Here is a 25,041-nt window from a genome sequence, read left to right as displayed (position 1 = left end):
ACTCATGGTTAGTGGTTGGGTGAAGCCATTTACTGTCAAACTACTGTGTTTTCTCTTATTCACTCATAATGACAACCCAAAATATCCAAATGACCCAGATCAAAAGTTCACACACCCCATTTCTTAATCCCGTGTATTGCCCCCTCTAACATCAATGACCACTTGAAGTCTTTTGTGGTAGTTGTGGATGAGGTTCTTTATTTTCTCAGATGGTAAAGCTACCCACTCTTCTTGGCAAAAAGCCTCCAGTTCCTGTAAATTCCTTGGCTGTCTAGCATGAACTGTGCGCTTGAGATCTCCCCAGAGTGGCTCAATGATATTGAGGTCAGGAGACTGAGATGGCCACTCCAGAACCCTTCACTGTGTTCTGCAGTAGCCAATGACAGGTCGACTTGGCCTTGTGTTTTTTATCGTTGCCATGTTGGAACATCCAAGTACGTCCCATGCGCAGCTTCGGGGCTGATGAGTGCAAATTTGCCTCCAGTATTTGCTGGTAACGTGCTGCATTCATCTTTTCTTCAACCTTGACCAAGTTTCCTGTGCCTTTGTAGCTCACACCTCCCCAAAACATCAGTGATCCACCTCTGTGCTTTACAGTAGGAATGGTGTTCCTTTCATCATAGGCCTTGTTGACCTCTCTCCAAATGTAACGTTTATGGTTGTGGCCAAAAAGTAAAATTTTGGTGTTATTACTCCAAAGTACCTTGTTCCAGAAATTTTGAGGCTTGTCTCTGTGCTGTTTTGCGTATTGTAGGCGAGATACTTTGTGGCATATGCATAGTAATGATTTTCTTCTGGAGACTCGACCATGTAGCCCATTTTTCTTCAATTGCCTCCTTATTGTGCATCTTGAAACAGCCACACCGCTAGTTTTCAGAGAGTCCTGTATTTCAGCTGATGTTATTTGTGGGTTTTTCTTTACATCCCGAACAATTTTCCTGACAGTTGTGGATGACATTTTTGTTAGTCTACCTGACCGTGGTTTTGTTTTTACAGAGCGCCTGATTTTCGATTTATTAATCACAGTTTGAACCCTGCTGACTGGCATTATCAATTCCTTGGATATCTTTTCGTATCCCTTTCTTGTTTTATACAGTTCAACTACCTTTCCCCGTAGATCCGTTGACAATTCTTTTGCTTTCCCCATGACTCACAATCCAGAAACGTCAGTGGCTGGATGAAAGATGCAAGAGTCTGTCTGGATCCCAGAAACTCACTCAGCTTTTATGCACACACTGATTACAAGCAAACCGGTCACAGGTGAGGATGTTCCCTTTAGTAGCCATTCAACCCCATTTGTGTCAACTTCTGTGCATGTTATCAGGCCAAAAACACCAGGGTATGTGATCTTCTGATCAGGGTCATTATGATTTTAAAAAGAGAAAACACAGTAGTCTGACAATAAACGGCGTCACCCAACCACTATTCATGAGTGGGGAAAAAGTTTTGGTGTTATCATTCATATTCTCTGAGAAAAGGCCAAGAAAGCAAAAATTCTGCCGGGGTATGTAAACTTTTTGAGCACAATTGTAGTTTTTGATGTTTCGCTGTAATGATCTAACCTATAGTAATCACTGGGCCAATGATTAAGGACGTACTATTATGTTTTATTGTCACATGTTTATATGTACAGCGCATTAATTTTTACATTTGTCTTGCACTGAGGTTTAAAAAAAGACCCGGGTGAGGTCGTACCGTTACGACCGTTACCGTACGTTGCCTTCACTCGTTTCGATATTCTGAGGTGATTTTTTTTCAGTAATTGTAATAAATACACTTTTTTTTTAAGCGTTTATTGAGTGCGGCAGTTTCCGTCTTCAGTCACCAGACATGACAGGTATGCAATAAGTTTAACGGAGGCGATCGAGGGTGCTCCACCGTGATTAGGTGGCCCCAGAGTAAAAAAAAAATAAAAAGATGGTGTACCCCTGTAATAGAGCCATGCAGCCATGTCTTCACAGCACGAGCAGGGGGTGGCAAACAAACCCACCCAAAAAAGTCCACCACCTCCCCTCCCCCACACAGACTTCTATTGAAACTCTTTTTTCCTTCTTTGTGGAAAGGTTTCAAGCTGCAAGAAAAAAAAAATAATCAACTCTCTAAAAGAACACTACAACAACAAAAAAAAGTTGTAAGGAAAGAATGAAGAATGTGGGCCTGACTGGAGGCCGCGCACTCCCAGCAGTGACGCCGGTGCCTTGGCCAGAGGCTGTGTGCGCCTCCTCGCCGGCCCTGCTCTTTGCAGACGCTCCCTCATGTGCAGGCACAGTGTGCAGGCACAGTGTGCAGCGGGGGAATGCAGCGCTCACACTCCGGCACTGCTGCTCACCACATAAATGAAAGCAGCCTCTGCACAGTGGCAGGATGAGCCCGGATTGTGCCCCCTGATCACAAGCACCCTGCTTCTCCCTGGATCCGGCGCAGAGCAGGTAAGCAGCGGGGGGCTGGGGGGCTGCTGCCGCCTCTGGGACCCTCCACCTTCCAGGATTAGCTTTGCTGGAGGAGGACTACAAGCTTCAGCAACTTCAGTGCAAGCCTGGATGCATGACTTCACTAACTTCACCGAAAGCTTCCTAGACCTTGGATTAACCCCTGCAGAACTAGCCTGGCTCCTCTGAACTTTCCTGTAACCCCCCTCCTCCTCTATACATAGTATTAGCCCCACTTCCCATACATTGTGCCCCCCCAGTATAGCAGGGAGAGGGGTCTCTATCCATACATTGTGCCCCCCCAGTATAGCAGGGAGAGGGGTCTCTATCCATACATTGTGCCCCCCCCCAGTATAGCAGGGAGAGGGGTCTCTATCCATACATTGTGCCCCCCCCAGTATAGCAGGGAGAGGGGTCTCTATCCATACATTGTGCCCCCCCCCCAGTATAGCAGGGAGAGGGGTCTCTATCCATACATTGTGCCCCCCCCAGTATAGCAAGGAGAGGGGTCTCTATCCATACATTGTGCCCCCCCCCCCAGTATAACAGGGAGAGGGGTCTCTATCCATACATTGTGCCCCCCCCAGTATAGCAGGGAGAGGGGTCTCTATCCATACATTGTGCCCCCCCCCAGTATAGCAGGGAGAGGGGTCTCTATCCATACATTGTGCCCCCCCCCAGTATAGCAGGGAGAGGGGTCTCTATCCATACATTGTGCCCCCCCCCAGTATAGCAGGGAGAGGGGTCTCTATCCATACATTGTGCCCCCCCCCCCCAGTATAACAGGGAGAGGGGTCTCTATCCATACATTGTGCCCCCCCCCAGTATAGCAGGGAGAGGGGTCTCTATCCATACATTGTGCCCCCCCAGTATAACAGGGAGAGGGGTCTCTATCCATACATTGTGCCCCCCCCAGTATAGCAGGGAGAGGGGTCTCTATCCATACATTGTGCCCCCCCCAGTATAGCAGGGAGAGGGGTCTCTATCCATACATTGTGCCCCCCCAGTATAACAGGGAGAGGGGTCTCTATCCATACATTGTGCCCCCCCAGTATAGCAGGGAGAGGGGTCTCTATCCATACATTGTGCCCCCCCCCAGTATAGCAGGGAGAGGGGTCTCTATCCATACATTGTGCCCCCCCCAGTATAGCAGGGAGAGGGGTCTCTATCCATACATTGTGCCCCCCCAGTATAACAGGGAGAGGGGTCTCTATCCATACATTGTGCCCCCCCCCGTATAGCAGGGAGAGGGGTCTCTATCCATACATTGTGCCCCCCCAGTATAACAGGGAGAGGGGTCTCTATCCATACATTGTGCCCCCCCCCAGTATAGCAGGGAGAGGGGTCTCTATCCATACATTGTGCCCCCCCAGTATAACAGGGAGAGGGGTCTCTATCCATACATTGTGCCCCCCCCAGTATAACAGGGAGAGGGGTCTCTATCCATACATTGTGCCCCCCAGTATAGCAGGGAGAGGGGTCTCTATCCATACATTGTGCCCCCCAGTATAGCAGGGAGAGGGGTCTCTATCCATACATTGTGCCCCCCCCCCCAGTATAGCAGGGAGAGGGGTCTCTATCCATACATTGTGCCCCCCCCAGTATAGCAGGGAGAGGGGTCTCTATCCATACATTGTGCCCCCCAGTATAGCAGGGAGAGGGGTCTCTATCCATACATTGTGCCCCCCAGTATAGCAGGGAGAGGGGTCTCTATCCATACATTGTGCCCCCCAGTATAGCAGGGAGAGGGGTCTCTATCCATACATTGTGCCCCCCAGTATAGCAGGGAGAGGGGTCTCTATCCATACATTGTGCCCCCCCAGTATAGCAGTTAGAGGGGTCTCTATCAGATCTGACTTCTCTACACCCCAAATATCACTCACTTCTGTGCAAGAATGCCTTTATATTAACCCCTTCCACCCCCATACATGGCATCACAATAGATCTGCACCCTTCCCCAAAATCTTTAACTAATCCCTCTATTTTGGGAGGGTTACACTTTAACCCTTTCCATACTGGTATAGAAGCTTCCTATTACACGTGCACAGGGTTCACTTACTTTCATATAGAACTTCTGAACATTAGACTTTATCCCTAACTTTTATCGCAAACTTTTGGATGCATTGTGTTAACCCCTTATTACCACACTACTTTATTGCAGGCTTGGGTTCACTAACATTTTTTTATGCAAACTCCCCTTAAACATTTAACCCCTGTGGAACTTAATTAACATCACTCTCAATTTTTATTTTTTTTGCATTGCAATTAACCCCTTAAGACTTCATATGTTTCTGCTGTACCTACACATTTAACCCCTGCCTCTACTTCCATGCACACTGCATTTCACCCCCTCCATTATACTCCCACCATGCAGGTATCCCCTGCACAGAGGGCTGACTGGGACCCCTTCCCATGCTGTACCCCCTTCCCATGCTGTACCCCCTTCCCATGCTGTACCCCCTTCCCATGCTGTACCCCCTTCCCATGCTGTACCCCCTTCCCATGCTGTACCCCCTTCCCATGCTGTACCCCCTTCCCATGCTGTACCCCCTTCCCATGCTGTACCCCCTTCCCATGCTGTACCCTCCCCCTGCACACCAGATGTGACCAATGTATTTCCTTCTGTCTTGATTGTTAGTAAATATCACTTGCAACTTTGTTTCCAGTTTTACTAGTTTAAGCTTTGACTGATGAAAGGCTGGATTCACACCCAAAAAGTCTAGATATTTTTGTGTTTTGTTTTTTTTATCATTTTTTTGGGAACTCTGTTTTTTTCACAATTAGGCATGCTCTGTATTTTGTGTCTGGGGTTTCCTCCCATTGATTTTCTTTTATATGAGCAAAATCAGGATGAAAAACTCTTTAAATTGAGACCGCCCCTATCTTGTAGGAGGACTCTGACCCCATCGGATAATGACAACCCAGGGTCCCATAAATGATTAATTACTAATTGTTCAAGTGCAGGATCAGCAACCTCAACTTGTCTGGCAAAGCAGAGACAGGTAATCACTAATGACACTCCAAAAATGTATAATATTTTTTCCCCTTTCCAAAAGTGAATCGGATTTTAAGAAGTTACAATGTATACCAGACTATAGTCAACTTTTGATGGGATCGCTTGATAATATTTGAGGGGCTGGTGAATGTTCCCCCAAAAAAAAAATTGGGGTCCATCAAGCTGGAATTTGACTTATTGAAATAAATCTAAATGGTGGCCTCTTAGTGGCCACTAACCTCCATGGGAATGGTCTGTAAGTATTACTACGTTCCTGCACAGATTCTTTGAAATGTTGGTGACCATGTGGGATCATATGTCCCCGTTGCAATATTTTGTCGTCCATAGTTGACTCAACTATGGACCTCAAGTCAATATGCGCGTCTTGTAACGAGGAGCACTAGAGAGTAGTGACTCAAAACAATCCATAAAGTGAGAATTAAATGTACGGTATTTATATTTTTATGGAAGCCATCTTTAAGTAGATCTGTGTACTTGTTCCTTTTTTTTTTTTTGGAATATGTTTTGTTCCTCGTCATCATAGGCAACGTTCACATTAGCGTTTCCCGAAGCTGCGTCGGGAAACGCTGCGGCAACGCATGCGTCATGCGCCCCTATATTTAACATGGGGGGCGCATGGACATGCGTTGTGCTGCGTTGTGCGACGCATGCGTTTTTTTTTGCCGCAAGCGTTGGGCGCAGAAAATGCAACAAGTTGCATTTTTCTTGCGTCCAAATTTCGGCAAAAAAGGACGCATGCGTCGCAAAACGCAGCGTTTTTGCGTGCGTTTTGGTGCGTTTTTATTTGCGTTGTAATCTGAACGTAGCCATAGTCCTTCCCAATAACAATCCATGACTTATCAATTTTTGGAAAATCTGCCCATAAGGTAATACATAATTTTTCATTTTGGGCAATGCGGCCTGTGGTCAGATTTAGGCAGTCATGAATTTTCCCCCCAGTTGGGTGTTCTTTGAAATATATATATATATATATAAGTTTTTTTTTTTTTTTTTTTTTTCTTTATTTTTACATTTTTGTTAGTAAATGCAATGTGACACCAGATTCCAAAAACTGGAAACAATGAAATGTTTAGATGGGCCCAAGAGCTGTCAATTCGAGGTGGTGGTGTCTATAGGTGGGCTTTGGGTTGAGAGCACTGTTGGAGTTTAGGATTGAGGGAAGAACTATGTGGTCTAGGATATATCATCATATATTTATTTTTTTTTTTTCCCTATTTCTTGGGGAGTTGAAATTGCCACGGCTGCAAGTAATTTGATCAGCAGCTGCGCTGAACTGTTCCTCCTCCTTCTGCCCAGTGACTGCAAAACTGCAGGAGTCAAATTGTACCAAAACTTTGCCAAAACTCCAGTTCCCCTAATTTACAAGTTGGACGCCCTTCTGGGTATTGAGATAAATGCTCCAGATGTAGCAGAGCTGAAGCGCTGTGTGTTTTATCACTTTAAGTTATTTGATGGTAATCTTGGCTCTGCTGAATCTTTTTCTGATAAATGGAGTTATTTTTTTCCAAGAACTCACAATCTGATTTTTCATTTTTCTTTTTTTTTAATACACAAACCCCGCTGGTGGGGAAATGTGGGTGCTTGGATAAGCTGCCCTGGCGCTCACAACTGACTCGCCCCGCCATATATCTGCTGTATAGGGTTTGGTCCCTTCACACATTGCGTCTGCTGTACATTATTTCACTGCAACCGTAGCCAAAAAAAAAAACACACTTTTTTTTTTTTTTTTATGCCGAAAATCTTGGATATGTTAACTGATAAGGTTTTCTGTAACTTTTTGAAAAAAATCCCTGCAGCTTTTTAAGTTTGCAAAAGAAGCTGAAAAAAAAAAAGTACATTGTTACCAAGTCCATATCAGTGCAGATAAGAACAGCCCAGAACATAAGATTCTCTAAACTGACGACAATTGTAACAAACCCTCAGCAGTGAGAAGGATAAAATCTGTACAAGTGTTCAGTCCCTTTTCACTAGCAGCAATCGGATGATAAAAAAGTGTATTTGAAAGATGCAGATTTCAACACTAAACTCCCCCCTCCCCTGTAGAAGTCACGGGGTGATTATGCTCATCACAGCCCTTCCCCCACCCCCATTAGTTATGGCCCCTAAGTGGCTAATGTTTACACCTCTCATCCTCTGTGATGAACCTTTAATTCCCCCCCCCCTCCTTGCATAAATCAGTGCACTCCTAACTTTATATTTTCCAGACTCTCCTTCTCTCCCTCCATTGTTCCGTTCCCACAGCTGCGATCCCCTGAGCATATTTCTAGAATTACAATATTCCCCAAAAATCTGCTTTTCATCTGTTCCAGGCAGCATTGGCCACAAAAAGGGGGAGGAAGGGAATGGGGGATGGGACTACAGCTCTCACCATTTTCTCTTGTCTGGGGTTTGCTCTTTCTACATAAACCAAAGTTTCTGCTACATTTTTTTTTAAAGCGACGAAAAAAAAACCCCTTTCCCCATTATAAAATTAAATAACCAAGAAGAACTGTCTGACGACCCTTATGGTACCTTGTATACTGGTCATATTGTTGTCACCCAGCTTTCCCAGAACCTGATATAATTGTGCAATGTGAACCTTTTTTTTTTTTTTACATGACAGACAAAAGCAATTTTTGGCCCCAAATTCTGTGTAATGGTTGCCATTGCCCATAAAGGTTAACACCACCCCCCCAGCAGACCCTGAATAGTACTGAATTCATGCACCACGGACCCCACATAAGATGTTTCTCTCAAGCTGTGAAATGGTTTTGCTTTTGTTTGTACACTTTAAATTTTTCATTTTATTTTTTTAAAATCTGTAAATGATGTATCTGGATCCAAGGGCCTATTTGCACACAGCAAGCAGAGATCTTGAAAAATGGTGCTATCTGTAAAGTGACATCTGGGTCCCCCAGCAATCCTTAGAATAAAGGGGCCATCATGCTGTAGGCAGGAAGCCATAAATGGGACACAGGGACCCTTCAATCTCAGACATACTGGGGTCCCAGAAGTTATAACCCCACTGATAATGAAACACCTTCAGGCTATCTGGAATCCTTAAAGGAATTGTCCACTGCACACCCCTTCCTGGTGGGTGTCTCTCTAGGATCCTGACGCTATCGCCAGTACAACCTGTAAACTTCCCCTCCCCCCCCCCCACCCACCATACATTCCCATTTAGGCAGGGTCTTTGGGGTCTCATAAATGGATTTCCCTTATCTCCTTATTCTGCCCCCCCCCCCCCCCCCCCAGGGAGTAGAGACCCTCCATCATGTTGTAGGGGAGGTGACAGACTGGTTGTAAGCTCTGCCCATCTGACAGATATTGGATTGCACTGATGTGGTCACAGATTGTGAAAGTGTTTTTAGTCTTTGATTTGACTTTTTGCAAAAAAAAAAAAAAAAAAAACACAAAAAACCCACTGAGTGTATCTGTGCTTCCATTTATTATGGCGCTAGGTGGGGTCGTGAGGTAGGTTTGTAATAAAAGATGGGAAAGTTGTCCATATCCTCCCACAAACATGAGGTCAACGTCCGCCCAGTGTTTAGTTGGGGATCATGGCCAGATTTCCCATTAGGCCCTCTTTTATTAAAGGAAATCTGACCTTATTGCCAATGGCAACCAGAGCAGCTTCAGAAACTGCTGGTTGCTATGGGCAGTGAGGCCTTGCTTCCCCTTAGGCCCTATATTTTTTTTTTTTCCTTTTGATAACCTTGTTGTCCATAGCAACCATTAGTTGTGTTTTTTTTGTTTTTTTTGGAACTGGGCTGAAAAAAAATTGGTTGCTATGGACAACAAAGCCATATCTATATATATATATATATATATATATATATATATATATATATATATATATATAATTGTCTAAGGGTTTTTCCGTCTGTCTGTCTGTCTGTCTGTCTGTCCTGGAAATCCCAGCTCTCTGATTGGTCGAGGCCGCCAGGCCTCGACCAATCAGAGACCGGCACAGCATCGACGTAGAAATCCCGCGTCTCTGATTGGTCGAGGCCTGGCGGCCTCGACCAATCAATCAGCGACGGGCACAGCGACGATGTCATAAAGGTTGCCTCGACCAATCAGCAACGGGCACAGTCTGCCGCGAATTCTGGAATCATCAACGGGCACAGCGACGATGATGTCATAAAGGACGTAGATATCCCGCGTCTCTGATTGGTCGAGGCCGCCAGGCTTCGACCAATCGGCAACGGGCACAGCGACGATGATGTCATAAAGGACGACGGGCACAGTATCGACGTAAATGTCATAATGGTTGCCATGGCGACGATGATGTCATAAAGGTTGCCTCGACCATTCAGCAACAGGCACAGTCTGCCGCGAATTCTGGAATCATCATTGTCCATATATTGCAGGGACTTGCATATTCTAGAATACCCGATGCGTTAGAATCGGGCCACAATCTAGCCTATTATATAATTGTCTAAGGGCCACTTCTGTCTGTCTGTCACGGATATTCATTGGTCGTGGCCTCTTGTCTGTCATGGAGATCCAAGTCGCTGATTGGTCGTGGCTGTTTTGCCACGACCAATCAGTGACGGGCACAGTCTGGAAGAAAATGGCCGCTCCTTTCTCCCCGCAGTCAGTGCCCGGCGCCCGCATACTCCCCTCCGGTCAGCGCTCACACAAGGTTAATGGCAGTGTTGACCGCAGTGTAACACACTCTGTTACCGCTACTATTAACCCTGTGATCAACTTTTTACTATTCATGCTGCCTATGCACCATGTCCAGTTTTGGGCACCGGTGCTCAGGAAGGATATAATGGAACTAGAGAGAGTACAAAGGAGGGCAACAAAATTAATAAAGGGGATGGGAGAACTACAATACCCAGATAGATTAGCGAAATTAGGATTATTTAGTCTAGAAAAAAGACGATTGAGGGGCGATCTAATAACCGTGTATAAGTATATAAGGGGACAATACAAATATCTCGCTGAGGATCTGTTTATACCAAGGAAGGTGACGGGCACAAGGGGGCATTCTTTGCGTCTGGAGGAGAGAAGGTTTTTCCACCAACATAGAAGAGGATTCTTTACTGTTAGGGCAGTGAGAATCTGGAATTGCTTGCCTGAGGAGGTGGTGATGGCGAACTCAGTCGAGGGGTTCAAGAGAGGCCTGGATGTCTTCCTGGAGCAGAACAATATTGTATCATACAATTATTAGGTTCTGTAGAAGGACGTAGATCTGGGGATTTATTATGATGGAATATAGGCTGAACTGGATGGACAAATGTCTTTTTTCGGCCTTACTAACTATGTTACTATGTTACTATGTAATAGTAAAAAGATCTAATGTTAAAAATAATAAAAAATAGTTATATACTCACCCTCCGGTGGCCCCTCAGATCAGGAACCGGCCTTTCCCGTTCCTCGCGACGCCCCGGTGACCGCTCCATGCATTGTGGTCTCGCGTGACCGCTACGTCATCATCTTGCGAGACCGCAATGCACTCTTCAGACCGGAGCACGCGAGAAGCGTCGGTAACGCTTCGATCCGGGGGCCAACGGAGGGGGAGTATATAGCTATTTTTTATTTTAATTCTTTTTTTCTTTTTTTTTTAACAGGGATATGGTGCCCACATTGCTATAGACTGCGTGGGCTGCGCAATATACAACGTGGGCTGCGCTATACACTACGCATACATATTCTAGAATACCCGATGCGTTCGAATCGGGCCACCATCTAGTTTCTAATAATTGTGTCCCTAAGCTAAGACATGTGGCGTTATCTGACAGTCTATGTAGTTTTTATTAAGCGTTGTTGTTAAACTACAGGAACTGTGTGGTTAGTCAGGGGTTAAGAGGCTTCTCTCCGCCAAAGAGCCCACGATGGGGTGTGGTGAGCCCGCCACAATGGGCCCACTAGAATTTCCTCATTTTTGATTAGGTCTTTATGTAAAACCCACACAATTACTGATAAGGGATAAGCCAGATCTGTCTGGACTGATTAGATTACAACAAGTCTTGTGACCGTTTTGTTTTTTTCACATGGTGACATTTTAAAGTCATAATGACCTAAAGATCTGTCTCCGCATTGTTTGGTCGGACCCATTTATCATAGCTGTGGCCAGTCATCCTTGCCGGAGGGCGTCAGTCATGGTGAGATGTGATAATCCTCTAATAATTTGTTGACTGGGGTAGAACCATGGGTGATGTCATTATGGTAAGGAGTGATGTCATTATGGTAAGGAGTGATGTCACTGGATGTGGCAAAGGACAGGCAGGGTCCCGAAGAGGAAGCTTAAAATGCAGCAATCTTTCTTTCATATTTGTGCCTTATAAATGTAATAAAGCTAAAGGTACCGTCAGACTAGACGATATCGCTAGCGATCCGTGACGTTGCAGCGTCCTCGCTAGCGATATCGTCCAGTGTGACAGGCAGCAGCGATCAGGCCCCTGCTGTGCTGTCGCTGGTCGAGGAAGAAAGTCCAGAACTTTATTTGGTCGCTGGACTCCCCGCAGACATCGCTGAATCGGCGTGTGTGACACCGATTCAGCGATGTCTTCACTGGTAACCAGGGTAAACATCGGGTAACTAAGCGCAGGGCCGCGCTTAGTAACCCGATGTTTACCCTGGTTACCATCCTAAAAGTAAAAAAAACAAACACTACATACTTACCTACAGCCGTCTGTCCTCCAGCGCTGTGCTCTGCACTCCTCCTGTACTGGCTGTGAGCGTCGGTCAGCCGGAAAGCAGAGCGGTGACGTCACCGCTCTGCTTTCCGGCCGCTGTGCTAACAGCCAGTACAGGAGGAGTGCAGAGCACAGCGCTGGAGGACAGATGGCTGTAGGTAAGTATGTAGTGTTTGTTTTTTTTTACTTTTAGGATGGTAACCAGGGTAAACATCGGGTTACTAAGCGCGGCCCTGCGCTTAGTTACCCGATGTTTACCCTGGTTACCAGCATCGTTGGTCGCTGGAGAGCGGTCTGTGTGACAGCTCCCCAGCGACCAAACAGCGACGCTGCAGCGATCCGGATCGTTGTCGGTATCGTTGCAGCGTCGCTAAGTGTGACGGTACCTTAAGTCTCTTCGGAATTAACTTTATATGATCCTTGTGGCCCCCTCGAGAGAAGACTGTGCATGCAGCTGAATTTTTGGTGTCATGTTGAGTGGAACCGTAATGGGGTACCCACAAGGCCATATTTCCATGTAGCGCAAACATTGTATTTTTATTCTGTGTTATGCAGAAAATATACTCAAAGTGGATATGCCTTCATGAAACTCGTGCACAAACTCTGTGTTTTGTTTTTTGGGAGATTTTATCTTTTCTTCTTTTACAGGGAGCCTGGGGGGGGGGGGGCTGCAACAATCAGAGCAGACTTCTATTCTGTGGTCTGCAGAAAAGCACAGTGGGGTGGGAAAACAAAAGTGTTTTAACACTGGGAAACATGGCTTACTCTCTCTGTATGCCACCAAGTAAAAGTGATCCTCTAAGACCCAGTACACACTAATGAAAGTCTTGCTAGCTCTGAAATATTTTTCCCCTCCCCCCCCCCCCCCCCCAAAAAAAAAAAAAAAAAATCCCTCTCCTGTCTACCTGCTGTATATCAGAGTGCCACTGGACTCTCCCCGATAGATGTTCCAGGAGAGAAGGATTGGTTATGGGCAATTGGGATTCCCAATCTATTGTTATCAGGGGAGCTGACATGCCAGGCATTCATGGATATGGCTAGCCTTATTCTTTTTTAGATCACCAATAATTTCAGCCAAATATGGCACGTTCGATCAACTGGAGTCTATGGCCTTATGTAATGTCTCTTTTTCTAAGGATGGCTCTTGTAGGGGGCTGAGTGAGAATTTTTCTGACATCCATTTTTTTGGGGGGTGATCTTTACAAGATACACCTTTTAAAGATGGTGGGGATAAAATTAGAGGATGAAAAGTTCTTGGCAATAACTTCTAAAAAGATTTGTCCTCTGACCCCTTACAAGGCGAATTAACCATCGGTGGTGGTGTCTGTCTACCCCATGCCACCTAGTCTGGTTTCTCCTTCAATTGTGGTTGAGGTCTCTATGGAACATTACCTGCATCATGGCCTCACAATTTCTCTGGGGGCACAGTACATGTCCCCTTGGAGTAGAGCCAGAACATGGGGAGTGCAAAAGGGGGCAATGTCCTTCCACTTCTCCAATTTCATTTGGAGCTTCTTCCTAGTGGAGGGGCATTTTCGAGTGGATCTGCACCTGGGCATGACTGTAACCACTAGCCTCTGTGACAGTATAGCCACTTTAGGAAAATTCCTAATTGGTCTTTACCCAATTTTATTAATAATTCTAAATAATTGAGATTATACTGGAGTTCCGAAGTCTGGTGGATTTACAAACAAAAGGGGATTCTCCCTTCTGGACCGATTTGTAGCATTGATTATTAAAAATAATACAAGAAATAGGTAAATATTAGAAAAAAATCCATATAAAAAGTGATTCATAAATTTGAAGTTTTCTTCCTAGGAGTCAATTTCCGGACACTTTCGGCTCATGTTGAATCTTGTCCCGTTTTTGCACAGTCGTGAGCGTCTTGCTGCTTCCAGCCTTGGCTCCCAGTCCGTTCTTCTGCTGCTTGGAGAGTGTGGGCTGGAATACTAAGTGCCCCTGCTGTTTATGGCCCCTGTTCAGCATGTAAGATCTTGTTTTATGGTGGGCGACAACTTGTAAAACTGTTGCCAGTGTTCAGTAGACTATAGCGGAATCCTACTGAATATGTCTTGCATGTTGTGTACATGAAACAACCTTCTTCGAGTGGAGATCTCTGATTATTAGACCCCCAGGCACACCTCGGGTTTGTGCCCCATTCCAAAAATTTCCCCAATATAACTGTTGCATTACTACAAAACTCTAAGAGTAACTTTGTCCTAAAAGAATGTTTTCTCGTAACTCAAGTCTTATCGATTTTTTTTTTTTTTTTTTTTTTTTTTTTTTTTTTTTTTTTCCCCCCCCCCCCCGAAAAACTGGGTGACAATGTGCCTGCTCTTATATGGGTAGTCGCCCAGTTCTTCCCAGTCTACTGAATAGCATTTGTCTTGTTATGCTGAGTGGTGGTTTTGCTTTTGCTTTGTTGTGGTTTTTTTTTTTTTTCTCCCTCCCAACCCTAGGATGTTGTTTCTATCCCATCCTAAGTTTGACAACATAAATGTCTTGTTTTATAGCAAATATAAAGGGGGTTTTTGGGAATCCATCCGTTAGCTGGCTTGGCATACCTTTTGCAAAGAGCATCTCTCTGGAGGATTTGATGTGATTGTTTCATTGGGTACATTGGGTAAAAAAAAAAAAAAAAAAAATTAATTAACTGGTTCATGCAGCTTTACATGAACACCCAAGCCTTACACTATGGCTGGTCCGAATAACTATAGCAATTGTTACCATCCACCTCTCGTGTCTCCCCTTTTCCCCATAGTTTGTAAGCTTGCGAGCAGCAGGGTCCTCACTCCTCCTGGTATCTGTTTTGAACTGTATTTCTGTTATGCTGTAATGTCTATTGTATGTACAAGTCCCCTCTATAATTTGTAAAGCGCTGCGGAATATGTTGGCGCTATATAAATAAAAATTATTATTATATTATTATTATTGGGTGCCATGTAATGCTTCATTTTTCCTGTGGAGGCGCTGCGGGGAAATTGAACACTTTATACTGGATTCTTACAGAGTGATCACTGGAGCTCTGAGCAGTAGGATACTTACAAATCCCTTTATTAGAAGACCTTTATGAAAAGGAAAAAAAAAAACTAAAAGGGGGTCTCGACTTCGCACACTCCTATTTTTAATTTCTGTAGTGGTTCAATTGCATGACGTAATTTTTTTTTTTTTATATATATTATTTTTTTCACCCTTTCATTTCCCAGTAATTTTACTGCTAGTCATAATTTTGCCTGTCGCCCTGTACACCGCCCTGACAATTACACCCACTCATCCCTGTAAATCTGCGGCTTCTCCTTTCTAGTGCCAGTCTTGTAAATTCAATGGTGTAATGTGTTTGTGTGTATATATATATATATATATATATATATATATATATACATACATACATACATACATACATACATACATACATACATACATACATATTTTATTCTAATGTTGAGGGCTGAGAAAACAAATTAATTGTAAACATTTTTTCACTCGTATCAGAATTTTTCAATGTTCGGAACTTTTTGCTGTTCGTTGACCCAACAGTGATCGGAACTACTAATAATGACGTTGGATTTTGGCTTCTGACGCTTTACCCAGCTATTAACTGTAGGATATGTTTTATTCTTGCGTGCAAGTTGTGTATCTTATTTTCGGCATTAAATCTATCTGCTGCAATGAGTGATGGGCGGACAGAGTAGATGGAAGAAGAGATGATTTGTATTCTGCCCAGAGTCGGGAATTAAGGTCCTCACAACCCCCCTGCCTTTCAGTCATGGTTTCACACAAGGAGCTTTTGTCTTTCTTGCCTCAGACCTTAGTGACTCCTTCCACTTTCACAAGTTTGTGTCACTTTGCCTTTTGTTCCTGATCTGTAAAACAACAGGGTCTTGTTATCTCCCAGGCACTGAGCGGACTCTGCTCCTCCATAGAGGCGACATGAGCCAGTCACTGTCTGGGCTTTACCCACATGGAAGCGGATGGAGCAGAGCTGTGGTTTTACATAGGACTGCAGGTAAACTTCTCACATTCTCTTCACTCGTTAAAGGAAATTCCCCATTGGAACTAATCAATTGATTTCTTTAAGGGATCGTCCTCATTAGACAATCCTTTTTTTTTTTTTTAAATTTGCAAGCATTTCCTTATAATCTCACTGTTGGGAAACCCCATCGATCATCTGATCGGTGCAACAGCTGAACAGAAAGTGTCCACTCTGTCTACAGTGCCTCCACAGGGAAAAGGAGGTATTACATCGATCCCATGAATATCACTGAGTTTCCTGTGTAATGTACAGACACACCGGGTCCTCCAGAGTGAGTGGTCTATGTAGACACTAATCAATGGGGGGTCTTAATGGTGCATTTGAAAACGGATTCACAGAGAACCCTTCTGTTCTATGAATTTTTTTTTTTTTTTTTTTTTTTTGGGTGCTTGGATTAGGAAGAACTTTATCTTTCTAATGTCAACTTTGCTAATCTTTAAGGGCAGCACAGAGCACTTTTCTCATATCGCCCAATAAAAAGTAATTAATAATCGATAATAACCTAAAGGATATGCATTCTGATTATGGGAGATGGATAGATTATTATTTTTTTTTTTTTTTTTTAATCTATGTACACCCCTTTTACCAAACATGCATTGGATCTCATGGCTGCACCTCCAGGCAAGTTTTCAGTGGAAGTAGTGTCCTTTCTATGTTTTCCATCTGTGTGGGGTTTTTTTTTTTCTGTGCTGGGTCTGTATGTATATTCTAGAGCAGTGCTCCACCTGGTTCCATTGTTTTGCATGCGCCACGCTCTCTATTCGCGGTTGTGCAGTACGTGCGCTTGCTTGTACTCTGAGCCCCCATAGCGGTGTAAGGGCTGCAACCTCTCCGGTCACTATGGCCGCCGCACCGGTCACAACGAGGGATAGGTGGACCCTTCGTTCTGGCGGTAAAAGCCTCTTATACATCTGGGTCTTGCACTTATTGGACATTTATGCCCCGTGGTCTCCTGCATGGGAAACACTTGGGTAAAATGATCAGTTCCTAAATCTTCCAGTTTTAAGCCCCCTGTTCCAGCAGATTTTCTATTTTTCTTAAATATGTGCTCAGCGATGTCGCCTGGCTACAAGGTTTCCCCCGGAGGCTACCAGGCCATTGTAATCTAGAGATCACGTCGCTAATGAGCTATTTCCAGTGCGGCGCAGTCGGGATTTGTGCAGGGATTCAGCTGTTCTCACATCCCAGGGCCGCCGCTTCTTCTTAGAAACCAGCAATTTGCCAGTAAAGGCGGCAGCAGCCTGATATCAAACCGGCGAGAAAACCAGAGCATGTGCCGGTACTGCCGCCGGCTGTGTCCTAATTTCCTGCATGTGTTCTCCCATAAGGCCGTGCTGCAGGGGCGCGTTTGGTTAATTTAGAATTTGTAGGAATCGGAAGCTACGGGAAGAATGGCATACTTTGCATTTATTTATTTTCATTCCGTGTTGACCTTGCGTTTAGGGAACAATCTCAAAGTATTAGAGCTGAGATCTGCTGTGCTGGACCAGGCTCATCCCATGCTATGAGTGGTTGCCATGTAATCCTGCAAGAAAAGGGGGTGTTGGAGAAGGCAGAACTGCCTTCTGATGACGTGTCCCTTCTGAAGTGAGCAAAATAAAATTTGCCCCTAGATCCAATAAGCTGTATAGCTTTTAACTTTGCTGTGTAGACTGAGACAAGATAAGCAGAGTCATCTCAATATTACTAGCAGGTGGATAGGTTAATGCTGGAGACCTAGGATGGTAATACTGAACACACAGAGAGCGGTAATCTCTATATGCAGCTTCTCTCTCCCTGGATTTTGGGAGGTAGGTGATTGGGGTCGTGTGTTTGGCTAACATGGTGGCATCTACAATAATTGTAATCAGTCATTCATAGGGAGACGGATGGCAAATCTGCGGAGTCGTCTCCTTGTGCCAGGGAGGAGCTGCCTGTGAGTGACCCAAGTGGCGACTGATATTAGCCCCATGAAAGCCAATATGGCTGACATAGCTAGTTCCTGTCCCAGAAACTGCAGACAGGAGCAGTGATGGCTCGGGACAACTATGGGAACAGGAGCATTTTTTTTTTTTTTAGATGAGGGTGCACTTTAAGAGTAAGTGATTTAAAAAAAAACAAAAAAAAAAAAAACGGGTTTCTTTTACAGCAAAAGTTTGGCCTGCAGGAAGAGCGAGAAATGGGTTTATTGATTTCGCATGGTGCCATTTTATCAAACCTCCCTCCGGTGTGACAGGCCCTGTATTTTCAGTAGCCGCTGAGGACATAAGGAGAATATGTTCTATATAACGGATGATTTTGTTAGACTTTTATTTCTGATGAAAATCGTTAACTTTATTATTTCTTATGTTTCTGAATTATATATTTTTTTCTTGTAATTGGCCATTGTACATTCAGAGCTGTATTCATAATTCAGCTTGTTTTCTCTTGCTTCTCACTTAGAATTCATCAGACACCAAAGCAGTCTATTGGGAGAGTTGTGGTCTCTTGCACCATTTACTTCTCTAACCATTATCTGCGTGATCCCATTATATATTTTCATGTTCCTCATAAGAGACAGCTTGTTTGCACGTTTTTCCCATGGAACAATCGCAATTGGGCTCCATAACCTTTTTGCGCACCCTGGTATAACTGTATGGGTGGGCTCAGAAGACGATCCTGTTCCATAATGTGTCGGCTGTGTTGTACAGCCAGCACCTCCATATAGTAACATAGTTAGTAAGGCCGAAAAAAGACATTTGTCCATCCAGTTCAGCCTATATTCCATCATAATAAATCCCCAGATCTACGTCCTTCTACAGAACCTAATAATTGTATGATACAATATTGTTCTGCTCCAGGAAGACATCCAGGCCTCTCTTGAACCCCTCGACTGAGTTCGCCATCACCACCTCCTCAGGCAAGCAATTCCAGATTCTCACTGCCCTAACTGTAAAGAATCCTCTTCTATGTTGGTGGAAAAACCTTCTCTCCTCCAGACGCAAAGAATGCCCCCTTGTGCCCGTCACCTTCCTTGGTATAAACAGATCCTCAGCGAGATATTTGTATTGTCCCCTTATATACTTATACATGGTTATTAGATCGCCCCTCAGTCGTCTTTTTTCTAGACTAAATAATCCTAATTTCGCTAATCTATCTGGGTATTGTAGTTCTCCCATCCCCTTTATTAATTTTGTTGCCCTCTTTTGTACTCTCTCTAGTTCCATTATATCCTTCCTGAGCACCGGTGCCCAAAACTGGACACAGTACTCCATGTGCGGTCTAACTAGGGATTTGTACATATGTCAGCAGTGACTGGAGCTAGCCCTGATCGCTGCTGTTTTGCCATTTTTATGCCTCTTTTTATTATTTGGCTGCCGGTGGCCATCGCTGAGAGTTCTCCTCAGACTTGCCAGACACAAATTTCCTAACGATGTCCTTCCAACATGGTAGATAAATGGGCTACAGTTCTCCAGTTCCTGCTGACTGGAGGACACAATATATGGATGGCAGCACTTGTGGGTTCTTTCCGATGCCCCCTATGAAGAAGCCTTCTTACATCTTCCTTCGCTACTGGAGCTTCCAATATTCTACTTTTTGCCTCTATATGCTAGAAGACTTGTAGTGTCCCCTAGAATCTAGTTCCTCTTGGTGTTACCCTAACCTCTAATTTTTCACCTTTTTTAAATTCCAACCCTCTGAAGACATTCTTTAGGGTATTTGTCCCCCGGAATAGCCCAGGATGTCTTATGAAGTGGATGTGAATTCCTGTCTGGACCAGTTTCAAGATTAATTCCCATCGCCTGCCTTCCGGGGGTCTTATCTCTCCCAAATTGCTTCCCTCCAAGATCAGAACAAGATTTTCCCAGGTGGCAAGTGTCTCATGAGAGTAGAACATGAGCGATAAATTTTACACGCTTCATAATGACTAGACTACTTGAAGGTGTTTAATTCTTGGAAGACGCAGATCTATAGAAGCTGCAATAAAGTACAACTTGAGGGCTAATCTGGGTGGTCCATTATAAGGTAGATTGCAGCCATGGATGCTGTACTAATAATGATCCCACATTTGATTTAAAGGGTTAATTCTAGCTGTCCCCTATCCATGGATCCTGAAAACCAGGCCCTATTTTAATACTCTACCCCCTACTCCATTTATTGCCTATGGGAATTCTGGAAAAGGCAAAGTACTGCATCGGGGTGTCACCTTATTGGGATTTTGGCGTCCAGGCCCTCATCAATCAGTAAATTCTCCTTATCCTATTGATTTCTGAGACTGACCCTTTTTAACGTCTTGGCTACATGCAATGCTTGTGAGGAACTGGAGCTGATCTGTTCCTTATAGTAGACATGGTAGCTGAGTTGTCCAGTCAATTCCTATCAGAGCTCTGATCTCAATAGTACAACCTCTTGGGGTACGTGCACAAGTTGTGGTTCCCCCTCAATATCCTCTATTGGGAAAAGTCTGCTGGCCCCCATACATGCACATGGTCAGCCGATTTGGCTAAAATTGATTTATTTTCACCAACTTTCTAATAATGTGTATACGGACCTTCAGCAACCAGGAGGAACCGATATTAAGCCAATGCTAAGAAATGTTAAGCGTTCCCATCAAAGCTTTTATCCTCTTAATATATTGTAATCAAATTATATGTCAAGGGTATGCAGCCCGGGAAGTCACACAGATGCCACCAGTTTCTCAACGGACTCAATTTACCTGCCTCTAATCGTAAGGACCATTACACAATTGGCTGAGTGATGGACGAGTCCGTGGCTGCTTCCACTATTAGGCCGATTATTGAGGAACTCATTGAGCTTATGGTATATACACCTCTGATTCCAACGCATGGAACATGCATATACATACATACATACATACATACATACATACATACATACATACATACATACATACAACTACTAGCTGCCACCACCAATCGTTTATACAGGCCAGTTGGACACCCATTACAGGTGGAATATGGCTTCAGGGGTGCGGTTTACAGAGCAAGAGGAACACAGCTAATAAAAGTTATACATTTAAAACAGGCAGCATTTATATATAACAAATAAGATGAAAAATAGGAACAAAACAATACGTTACATACAATTGCATAATAGGAATAACAAAAGAAAACTACTAAACCTGATGTCACAGAAGTGGCTCACACCTTAGCAGAGGGAGGTACTACTTTAGGAAAATGGACAGCAATATGTACCTTCCAGGATTGACACATGACCAAACCCAAATTCTGCTTTTTTTATTAGATCAAGACTCTGCCCACATCTCCCCTTTCTTGTGGTATGTGCTGAGAATTTCAGAGTTTTGAGATTCCCCCAACTTACAGGATATCTTCGCCCCTGAATGTCCCAGGGGGTAGATATTGTCGTTTTATTTCCTATTACAATTTTACCTTTTTATAGAGATGAAGCATGGCATCATCCATCAGACCGTTATTAAGTTGGAGGGGTTAGAATGGCCTTACAGTGATGTAAGTGAATACGTTATGTTTGTCCCTTCGCTTTGACACCGAAAATGTATCTCCCGTAAATCTCGGATTAATGCAAAGCCCAATATTCATTACTGACCCCCTGGCTCCAACAGTTCTGCGATCAGTGCTTTGATAAGAGGAAGCTTATGCCTGGGAAGCGTACTTCCCTGACTTCATAAACTAATCCCAGACTAAGGGTACCGTCACACAGTGCAATTTTCATCGCTACGACGGTACGATCCGTGACGCTCCAGCGTCGTAACAATATCGCTCCAGCGTCGTAGACTGCTGTCACACTTTGCAATCTACGACGCTGGAGCGATAATTTCATGACGTATGTGCGATGTAGAAGCCGTTGGTTACTATGCGCACATCGTATACGATATATGTTACACCATGCAATCATGCCGCCACAGCGGGACACTAGACGACGAAAGAAAGTTTCAAACGATCTGCTACGACGTACGATTCTCAGCGGGGTCCCTGATCGCAGGAGCGTGTCAGACACTGCGATCTCGTAACTATATCGCTCGAACGTCACGAATCGTGCCGTCGTAGCGATCAAAATTGCACTGTGTGACGGTACCCTTAGTGGCTGGTTCTAAGAGCAGATACTTATGTAATTACTGGTCACTGCAGGGGGTCCATACCTCAATGGAAGTTGAAGTGTCATCTCTCCCTTCCTCAGTTGTAAGTCATTCTATATGTTCAATGTGAAGGTGATGTTTTCCCTCTCCAAAGATGTCTAGATGGATTTTATTTTCTCTACAACATTTTAGAACACCGTGTACTTTTGCCCTTATACCTAGATGATTGTTCTTTGCTCCATGTAGAAACTTAGTCTCTTTTCCCTGCACAAGTCATAACCACCCCCAAATTGGGACTTTGCAGTATTGACTCATGTAGGGAGCATTGTCCACATAGGATTCACATAGCCGGTTTTCCATCTTGTGAGGTCGTCAACCTAAAGGAAAAGAGAAGAATTTGCTGAGTAGAAAGGCAAAATGAGCAATTGTAAGTACACAGGACTGTATAATACGACTGCTATATATATATTAAGAGGATAATTTTGATGGGAGGAGGAAGAGTACTTCTTTAACAACCCCTTCTTCCACAGACAACATCGCCCTTTTAAAAAGAACCTTCAATTGAAAGGACAAGTACTGTCCTGTAGATTTACTTGGCACCGAAGGTGAAGGCTCCTGGGCTACCTGAGATTTCTTCTTAAAGAGTATTTGCCCCAAAAATCTAAGTCCTTTTGGTTGAAAGGTCTAATAATATCATGGTTGTCTTCTTGGAAGCCCTTGGTGGCAACTCTTATGTCAGATTAGCTGTTACGAAGGATAACTGATGAGTTTCTAAGCTTCTGTCCAGATGTGGAACATAAATAACATTTGCTCTATAGATGAAGGAGCTTCATTCGTAAGATACTGTCCAGGAAACCTTTTATTTTTGCTTCTGGGGGTTTGCTGGAATATAAAAGCTGCGGTTTCTACAGATAATAGGGCTCCATCCTTTTGTTCTCTAGCAATAATTGCTTAATATTTACACGTGGCGCAGAAGATGTCCATAAGAGACTGGTAATGTGGACGCATGCTGTGTCAGAGCTTGGTGCCATCATAAAATGTGGCCACTTTCTAGGACAAGGTATTATCAGGGAACAGATTACCACGAACTACAAACTGCGTCTCATGAAATGTTGTCAATTATGGAGGTTAAAAAAGGCTTTGTCATACTGCATGCTGTGCCCGCTCCCATATATGACAGCCGCTGTGATGGGAAAGTGTATATAACTCGTAAGATAGAAACGGGTAATGTCTTATGGCTTGGAGTAATCTAATTACATCAGCCTCCGGTACAGTGGAAAGCGCCTCTTATTACCACCACTGGTATATCCTGGGCATCTCGTTTTTATATAATTTTACTTGTAAAGTTGGTATAAGTTTATACATGATCATGTGACCTATTTCTTTGGGTAATTATTTTTGCTTTTTTCCTTCTAGGTATAACCATGGGGCTATCTCCCTGGTACAGTATATTGTTTCTCACCACCATCGTTACTACAAGTAAGACTTGTTTCCCGGGATGTTCCTGTGACGTTGAAACTTTCGGATTGTTCGATAGCTTCAGCCTGACCAAAGTGGATTGTAGTGGTGTTGGGTCCCACATTGTTCCGGTCTCTCTCCCACTGGACACAATGTACCTGGATATTTCCTCAAACAAACTGGAACATGTCAACGAGTCGGTGTTGTCTGGACCTGGGTACACAACTTTGATCAACCTAAATTTGAGTTACAACCAAATAGTAAAAATTACTTCTTCCACGTTCTCCAAATTAAGATACTTGGAGTCTTTGGATCTGAGCCACAACCGTTTGGAGGCTCTTCCGGAGCATAGCTTTTTTTACTCTCCTCTTGTCGAACTCGACTTAAGTTTTAACAAACTGGTGGAGATTAATATCGGTACATTTACCTCCCAAAATAATGGGAAAGCCATACATATCGACCTTTCCAACAACTTGATTAGCACTCTTTCGAGAGGATCGGATAATCCTCCTCCAAACATACGAAGCTTGAATTTGTCAGGAAATAATCTACGATCTGTCCAAGGCCTTCAAGGAATTCCTTTACAGTCTCTTAATCTGGATAAAAACCCAATTTCCAAAATCGAGGACCACAACTTTTTGGGACTTAAAAGTTTGACCTATTTATCGTTGAGTGACATGCCAAATTTAAGCAAGATTGATCCACAAAGCTTTCGAGAATTACCCGCTCTCCAAGTTCTTGACCTCTCGAATAATCCTAACCTGCTATCTCTAAGCGAGAAGGTCTTCTTTGGGTTGAGTTCCTTACATGAGTTGAACTTGTTAAATTCCGCGGTGGTGTCCTTACCCAAGGATACTCTTCGTCAACTACCAGCTATGAAAAGCATCACCTGGGGAAAGCATATTCGTTGTATAAAGACGATGAAAGAAGATCAATTCCATCTCCAAAACGGCCTGGTCCGGAGAGAAGTGCTGGTCTGCCATAACGATCGCGGTGCTGTATCAGCACAAGATGTTTTGTAAAAAAAAAAAAAAAAAGAGGAAAAAAAATCTTGAAGTTCCAAATTCTCATGTACAGGTTGTTGCCTTTTTTGGGAGATTATGTGCCTTTTTGGAAAAAGTTGATTTATTTATAAATTTTTACAAGCAATTTTACTTGACTTCTCGGAATAACGAATGCACATTTTTGTACAGATTTACAGTGTAACGAATTCATGCCAATCGACTCTCCATTTCTAATCAGTTCGAGTCTTTGCTTTTTGGTTTTTTTTTTACTTGCTATACTTAAATAAAAGTTTACAATTCAGTGATGTGTTGGATTATCTGTTGTAGAGGCTGCAATTTTACGTGTGTAAAATTAGCTTTTGTTGGATTGGGATTTCCATCATAAAGATAAATAATGCTGCCATATAGTATGCAGATGGGCCCATAGCATGTCCAATA

At 43.8% G+C, this 25,041-nt stretch overlaps 2 protein-coding genes across 4 annotated transcripts in view; both read left to right on the top strand.

Moving 5' to 3' along the window:
* Positions 1-2,292: 2,292 nt before the first annotated feature.
* TSKU (tsukushi, small leucine rich proteoglycan) lies at positions 2,293-24,904 on the top strand. Of its 3 annotated transcripts, none has more exons than XM_069759372.1 (2): positions 2,293-2,429; positions 23,558-24,767. In XM_069759372.1, exon 2 carries the CDS (start codon positions 23,566-23,568, stop codon positions 24,619-24,621), a length of 1,056 nt encoding a protein of 351 aa, XP_069615473.1. In that variant the 5' UTR covers positions 2,293-2,429; positions 23,558-23,565; the 3' UTR covers positions 24,622-24,767. The 3 variants fall into 3 exon arrangements, with proteins under 3 accessions (XP_069615473.1, XP_069615474.1, XP_069615475.1); XM_069759373.1 differs by lacking the exon at positions 2,293-2,429 and adding an exon at positions 5,320-5,431 and having other exon boundaries at positions 23,558-24,904; XM_069759374.1 differs by lacking the exon at positions 2,293-2,429 and adding an exon at positions 15,948-16,080 and having other exon boundaries at positions 23,558-24,904.
* The window catches only part of ACER3 (alkaline ceramidase 3), a 193,844-nt gene continuing 174,120 nt past the window's right edge, over positions 5,318-25,041 (top strand). Inside the window, exon 1 of the mRNA XM_069759376.1 lies at positions 5,318-5,431. The gene's annotated coding sequence lies outside the window, so the exon portion shown is untranslated. The remainder of the gene's footprint in view (positions 5,432-25,041) is intronic.

This window comes from Ranitomeya imitator, chromosome 3, assembly GCF_032444005.1.
Source record: "Ranitomeya imitator isolate aRanImi1 chromosome 3, aRanImi1.pri, whole genome shotgun sequence".
NCBI classification, from domain to species: Eukaryota; Metazoa; Chordata; class Amphibia; order Anura; family Dendrobatidae; genus Ranitomeya; species Ranitomeya imitator.
Note: the sequence above shows the minus strand (reverse complement) of the source record. Positions and strands in the feature narration are given on the sequence as shown.